The sequence below is a fragment of the Pteropus alecto genome, unplaced genomic scaffold (assembly GCF_000325575.1).
Source record: "Pteropus alecto unplaced genomic scaffold, ASM32557v1 scaffold71, whole genome shotgun sequence".
Classification (NCBI taxonomy): Eukaryota; Metazoa; Chordata; class Mammalia; order Chiroptera; family Pteropodidae; genus Pteropus; species Pteropus alecto.
The window spans coordinates 19,975,569-19,982,715 of record NW_006433024.1 but is presented as its reverse complement, the minus strand read 5'-3'; the positions used below and the strand labels follow the sequence as shown (position 1 = coordinate 19,982,715).

The window sequence follows — 7,147 nt, the reverse complement described above, 5'->3', positions numbered from 1 at the left end:
TGCCAACTGGCAAGTGGTCCTGCAGACACAGGTGAGCTGCTGCTTGCCTGTGCTAGTCGTGTCCCAGAACAACTTTAAATTCATATCCACAGGTCTCAAGAGAGCTGTCGCACTTCCAGCCATCTTTTCTATTTCCCGTGACGGTTCACTTCCCCACCCTGAGGCCATTTTTCACCTTCTCCTTACTCCTCGTGCTCAGGTGATGCCCTCACTTCTTATAACACTGAGAAAATAAAAGCAATCAGGAGAGAATTGTCCCATCCTCTCACCACTAGATCTTCCAACTTACTTGCTGGTACAAGCAGCTACTTAAGGCCGACCTCTCCATTTATACTCTGGGCCCATCTCTTCTCACCTCTGCAGGACTTCTGATGTCAGTGTTTCCTCTCTGTTGGGTCAGCTCCATCTCAAAAGCCCAACAAAAACCTCTCAGGCCCCCATCTACCACTCTGTTTCTCTGTTCCTTGTTAGAATGCAATCCTAGACTCTGGCTTTGCTTCCTCACTGTCCATTCTCTCAGCTGTATGTCGCCTTCTACTCCACTGAAGCCACTTTTGTTAGGACCAATGACTTTCTCTTCCCAAAGTCGGTGACCAATTCTTAGTCAGCGTCTCTCATCTTTCAGCAGCATTACATAAAATCAGTCACTTCCTCCTTAAATTCTTGACTTCTCTGGTTTTCGTTATAGGCAGCTTCCTTACTGGCTTCTCCTTACTAAACAGTGGGTGGCCCAGGGCTCATCCTGGCCCTTTCCCCATCTATGCCCACTCCCAAGGTGATTTCATACAACCTCATGGCTTTACATACCATCTCTATGCTAAGTTTGGTCTTTTTATGACTCACAGATACGTGATCTCTTCTCTGAGCTAGACTAACATATCTAGCTAGCTCCCGACTTGAGGTCTCTATATGGATGTGAGATCTCAAAGTTGATGTCTGAAACCAAATCTGTTCTTCCTCTGGGCTTTCCCATCTTAGTAAATGCCATGTTAGTCACCTAGTTGCATGGTATAATCCTAGGAGTTATCTTGAATACTCTCTTAGACCCCACAACCAATCCACTAGCAGATGCTATCATCTCAACCTTTAAAATACATGCTCTTGCTCATTAGTCTAATCTACCATCATCTCTTGCCTGAACTACTGATAAGCTTCCTAATGTTCTTTCTGATTCTCTTGTTTCTACCAGTCTCTCAGCACAACAGAATTAATTTCTTAAAAACGTAAATCATTTCACATCACTGCCCTTCTCAGAATCTTCCAGTGGTTTCCCATCACATTTGGGATAAAATCTAAGTTCTTCACCATGGCCTTCCAGGCCCCAGTCGGCCTGGTCCTCCACTCTCATCTTTTACTTGCCACCACTTACGTTGCTCTAGCGATACTTTCTCGATGATCCTCGCACATGCCAATCTATTCCCACATCAGCCTTTTGCACTTCTTTCCTGTCGACTCCCCACCCCCACCCCTGCCACCGGACACTCTCCTCTGAGATCTTTGTATGTCTCACTAAGTGACTCCAGGTCTTTGTTCACATTATCCTCAGTGACGCCTTCCCTGACTGACCTACCCCTCCATCCTTCTCCCCTTACCTTGCTTTGCTTTATGGCATTTGTCACTAACCATGGATATCCCCATTGTAAGAAAAGCACCTAGCATATGGTAGGCACTCAAATATTGGTTGAATGAACGCTGACCTGCCCTTTTTCTCCCCATCCCCATGCCCAGAGGTGATCGTGGCCTTGGCTGTATGTGGCTCCATCCTCTTCCTTCTCATAGTGCTACTACTCACCGTCCTCTTCCGGATGCAGGCCCAGCCTCCTGGCTACCGCCACGTTGCAGATGGGGAGGATCACGCCTGACAACCACTCAGCCCCCTTCCCTCTGCCTCCTAGGGGAGGTGGGCTTGGCCCTTACTCCTGACTGTTGCTGCTCCCAGCCTATGGACAGGAGCCCCTGAGTTGGGCCTCCCTCTGATTTTACCCCAGCGTAGATGAACAAGTCGGGCTTGGCTTGGCCCATGGCACCTGTCACTCAATATTCACGTGTCTGATGTTTACCAAGTACTGTGTTGGACACTGGCTCTCTCCAAACAAGATTTGCCTTCTCCATGCTCCCTAAGGACCTGAAATGTAGAAAAGGAATTCAAGTTTTGCTCCAGACCTAGGATTAAAATAACTGAAGGAGTTGGTGCTTGATCTGCCTTGGGCTCCCCACCCTCACCCCTCCATCAAGTCCTGCTCTCTCCCTTGGAGCCTGGAATCTTTGGCAAATGGCTCAGAGGGTACAGTTTTACCTTTCAGTGCTTATTTTAGTGGGAAAAATTGCACAACATTGGGGGTACAAACAACGGCCACCAAGGAACTAGATTACCCAACAGTCAGCCAATCAAATTTTCCTTTGTCTAGCTGAAGCCACCATTAGAGTCAGACATAATGCTTCAGGCATCCTGGTCACCCTGCATCCTGAGCAGGTTGGAAGGGCATTTGTACCTGGGTGGGAGTTGGGGGAGGTGGGAGGAGAGTAAATTGTGGTACAGAGTCATGAAACTACTATCCCTCTCAGCTGGCCTGGGGTCTTAAGGGATGTGAGGTAAATGCAGGTTGTGAGCTGCATAACCATTGACTGTGGCCCAGAATAGGGCTGAGGCAGCTTGAGAAAATGAAAGTTTTAGACTCTTACGCTGTTTCTGTGCCTTTTCTTCATTTTGGGGACCCAAGGAGCCCTCTGACCAGGTCAGTCCTGAAAGGTCCACGCAGAAGCTCAGTTGGGTATGATTTTATTGGCCATGTCAATAGTGAACACATATCAAAACCACCACCTGATCACTCTGCCGTCACATGTCAGGGAGAAGAAAAGTTCCTTGACTCCAGGAGAAGCTTGGCTTCGGGCTAGATACAAGCAGGTACCCTTGGGGCAGCTGAGTCACCAACTCTGGAGAAGTTTCCAGAGCTAAGTCCAGAACAATAACATGCCAGTGTCTCAGCCCCACAGTATTCCATGCCACAGCATCCCTGCTCCAATCCTAAGACTTGAATACCTTTGGCCCTTTAACACATAGCCACCTCTTCTCGCAGGACTTGTTCTCACGTGGCTCCAAGCCCTGGCTTGATCCGTACCTTCTTTAATGTCTCATTTCTGCATCCCAGCTTCCTCTTGGCTCCAAATGAGAATGTGATAACCTAGGAGGAGTGAGACCAGTCTGACTCTTATTTTCCATTATCAGTCTCAGAGCTTAGGGCTGGCCTAGGGAACCTAGAACTTGGGAAGGAAATACCAAGAAACTGGACAGCAGCCAGCCATTGCCATGACTAAGACAAAGCAAGAGGGGGTGGAGAGCCTAGCGAGGCTAAGAGGCCACTGCTCCTGGTTATCTTCTTTACTGACGTCGTGGAGTGAATGTGGCAGGGCTAGTGAGGTTAGCCTCCACTAAACCTTGGGAAGTAAGGTTGGGCTTAGTCAGTCTGAGATACAACCTACTTCACTCACCCATCAAAGAAGCCAGCGTGTCTCCCATAGGATTGAACTCATTGAGCTGCAAAGACAGGAGGATAAGTATGAAGAGGGGGTGAAGGTATTATGCAAAGGGCACAGGAGGACTAATTTCTGATAATTTTTGGTCAATAAGGTAGGTTGAATCCCTGCTTCCTCCCACCATTTGAGGGCCCAAGCCTCACCGAAATGATTCCAGAAGATTCTGGGTCATAGAGCTGATGCATCAACTTCCCTGAGCTTCCATCAAATACATCGATTGTCCTTAATTCATAGGGGGTACAACTTTTGAAATTAGGATCTGGGTATCGGCCCACAACAATGAAGTTGTACCGAGGATGCCAGGCTGCCTAGGAGATGGAGAAACTGGTCACAAAGAGTAAATGCAGAACACTATCAAGAGGCACATCAAAAGTATTCTTTGCCTCTAATGATTGTTAATACAGCTGCCAACAATTTAATCATAAAGATGAAATCTACATTGAAACTACAAGAATGGTTTTCAATTGCACGTACATCTACCATTGCAAATTTTAAATCCTTAGCTGGCCTCCCTGGCCCTTAAGATACCTTCTGGCCTTCTCTCTCTTGAATTTCCTGAGATCATACCAACTGATAAATGTTTTAATGTCAGACTGACCTAGACATTAACCAAAGAGGTAGCCTACAATAAAGCAAAAGACCACTGGTAACCAAAGCCAAATAGGACATAAGTTCTCAAGTTACCCCACTATTATCTCTTCCATCAGTGTGAATGATGGAGAGTTGAGTAGAAAATGGCTAGTGGCTGAAAAGGGGAGGAAACCTGTGTTCTCCAGATTACCCCACTCAAAACAAATCTGATTGTTACTGGAATGACAGATTGGATGGGATTTTTATAAGAAACTTAACAAGGAAGACTGTACATGCAATGGCTTGGAAGTAAGTCACAAACCAGTCACACCTGGGAAGCTGTAAGTTGGCTTGGCTGGGTATGAAGTGAGAGATGAGAACAGATGGATCCGTGGAAACACAAATGGTAAAAGTCCTTGCTAGTAAGAGCTTGGATTTGATTAGAGGTATGTGGGGATCACTCTAATACTAAATCATCACCATTTTACTAAGTACCCACCAGGCACCAGGCATGGTGCCATGCCATGGGCTTTGAGTACACTGATTCAGCCTGACAACAACCGTCAGTTAGATACTATTATTCCCTTTTTATAGATGAGGAAACTGAGATCCGAACTTGAAGTAATTTGCCCAAGATTCTAACAGTGGGTTGAGGTCTGCCTGCCTGAAGCTGGTGCCCCCACCACTGTGCTATACTGGCCAAAGAAGTACAGGCATGAAACGTGGAGGTCTGAAGAGGGGCTGTGGTTCTAGAAAAGAATATAGAGTGGAAGAACTGGCAGAGTTCACACTGCTTAGGAGGGCGTGCGCAGGAAGGAATCACAGGATTCAAAGATTGTAAGCCTTGGAGACTGAAGCTAGAGAGGCTGTTAACAAGAAGGATGAGGTTACAGCCCTAAAAACAATGAAATCTTGCCATCTGCAACAACATGAATGGACCTGGAGGGTCCTGTGCTGAGTGGAGTAGGTTGGACAAAGAAAGACAAATGCCATGTGATTTTACTTACATATGGAAACTAAAGAACAACAAAAAAACTCAGATACAGAGAACATTTTGATGGTTAGCAGATGGGAGGTGGGTCGGGGGGGTGGTGAAAAAGTGGACAGGATTAAGAAGTACAAATTGGTAGTTACAAATAGTTATGGGGATATAAAGTATACCATAAGAAATATAAACAATATTGTAATAACTATGGTTTCAGATGTGTACTAGATTTGTCAGGGTGATCACTTTGTAAGTTATATAAATCTCTAATCACTGTGTTATGCACCTGAAACTAATATAACGTCGTATGCCAACTGTAATTAAAAAATAAAAAACCTATTAAAAAAAGAAAGGCTGAGGTTAGCTTATGGATGAACCACATACAGAGTAACTGACAGGGCAGAACAGAGGGTAAGGATCTTAGAAACTGCCCACGGTAAGGATATTAGGGCTGGAAAATAGCTTATCAGAAAGACAAAACTTCGTTAACCAATGTCACCATAATAAAAATAAAAAATAAAGACAAAACTCAGCAAAATGGGATTGCAGAAGTGAGACAAAGAAGCAGAACAAGCCAGGGAATAAGAGACCACTTTATATCAGGGCAGGAAGAGATCTGGGATTAACGGCTTCTGTCTGTACCTACCCTCTCCCCACCATGGGCAGGCTCGATCTGTCCCCATGATCATGGCTCTTTACTTACCTTGATGGGCGTCAGGTGCTGGAAGTGGCGGTGAGGGTGCGGGATCAGGCTCGGGGGGCAGTCCCACTGGGAGGCAGAGTAAACCCGGATCTCACTGTTCTGGTCAGTGGTCAGCAGCTGGGCTCCATCGGGACTGAAATGAGCTATCAAGTGAAAAGCCCCTGAGCTGAAGGAACCACGGGTCCCCTGTTGTCCTGGCCTTCACAGGACTGCTCTTGCGGGAGCACCCTCCCTCCCACTCCTTTCTAGACAGGGGTGGAAGGGAAGAGGTGAATCTGGGCTGTGAACAAAAACATCCTAGAAACTCAGCAGCTATTGAGGGCAGCTAGAGTCAGAAAGGTTCCCAGACATCAGTTTGGCTGCTATGGAGGATAAAAGTTTGACCCAGAAGCTCCTAAACTTTGAGAGAAAACTCCAGAAGTGGTGGGGTGGGCAGAGTCTGCAAGAAGGATGAGGTCTGGTATATCACACCTGCGTTGACAGGATGCCTGTGTGGCAGTGAGTAGAGGAAGCTGGATTTCCCTTTAACCTGGCGCAGGTCCCAGATTTTCACTGTTTGATCTACAGAGGCTGTGGCCAGGAACCAATCACAGCATGGGTTCAGGGCCAAATGGGTCACTTTCTTTTTGTGCATTCTCAGATTCCAAAGCTGCAGAGAAGAGCTCAGTTCAGGTGGAGGCAGAGAACGGAGGCTGGGGATAAGGGAAGGAGAGGGAGGACCCGAGCTCCCGAGAACACACCTCCTTGCCGTCCATGCTCAGCAGGATCACGTTCCCTACATTGTCTCCTGTGACCACCACTCGGCTTTTGGCAGACACATCCAGGCTGCAAAACCAGAAGCTGGGGGGAGAGACTGTGCTGTAAGATTCTTGGGGACAGAGGCAAGGTCCATTTATTCACTGCTGTAGCTCCAGTGTCTGACGCATAGTAGACATTCAATAAATATGTATTGAATGAATGGACTCCCAGTAAAGAATACTCAGACTTGTCTGCTGTCCAGACAGAGGGTATGGGCGTTAAGAGGCTTATAAATGTGTCCAGTTACCGCTGGGCCCAGGATCCTCAGCTAGTACAAGAGTCCCTGAAGCAGCCAAACCTCAGAGGCATAAGGCAAGTCCCTGGGCTAGCTTGGCCCCTATAGGGCTGGGTTCTCAGGAAGACTCCTTTATAGCTCTCCCCCTTCACTCTCCACCTGTTGGGCTAAAGGTGACAAACCAAACAGGGACTGCTCAGCTCTGTTCCTCAGAGCTGGCTAGAAAGGAACTTCTGCCCCCTTCTGAGCATTTAGAGAAGAAAGCACACACAACTCAGAAGCTGTCTTACATTTTTGTCCCTCAGACTCCTTGAGGACTAAG

General features: G+C 46.9%; 2 protein-coding genes across 3 annotated transcripts in view; one reads left to right on the top strand and one right to left on the bottom strand.

Annotated features, from left to right (window-relative positions):
- The window catches only part of ACP2 (acid phosphatase 2, lysosomal), a 7,460-nt gene extending 4,779 nt beyond the window's left edge, over positions 1 to 2,681 (top strand). The window contains 2 exon segments of the mRNA XM_025044110.1: positions 1 to 31; positions 1,729 to 2,681. The exon segment at positions 1 to 31 is cut by the window's left edge and continues 36 nt beyond it. Coding sequence (XP_024899878.1) covers positions 1 to 31; positions 1,729 to 1,862 — 165 coding nt within the window. The 3' untranslated portion in view covers positions 1,863 to 2,681.
- An 82-nt stretch (positions 2,682 to 2,763) lies between these two features.
- The window catches only part of DDB2 (damage specific DNA binding protein 2), a 19,283-nt gene continuing 14,899 nt past the window's right edge, over positions 2,764 to 7,147 (bottom strand). For both annotated transcript variants that reach the window (XM_025044112.1, XM_025044113.1), the window contains 6 exons: positions 6,533 to 6,632; positions 6,264 to 6,441; positions 5,793 to 5,935; positions 3,678 to 3,842; positions 3,490 to 3,535; positions 2,764 to 3,182 (listed from right to left, as the gene is read on the bottom strand). In XM_025044112.1, coding sequence (XP_024899880.1) covers positions 3,133 to 3,182; positions 3,490 to 3,535; positions 3,678 to 3,842; positions 5,793 to 5,935; positions 6,264 to 6,441; positions 6,533 to 6,632 — 682 coding nt within the window. In that variant the 3' untranslated portion in view covers positions 2,764 to 3,132. The remainder of the gene's footprint in view (positions 3,183 to 3,489; positions 3,536 to 3,677; positions 3,843 to 5,792; positions 5,936 to 6,263; positions 6,442 to 6,532; positions 6,633 to 7,147) is intronic.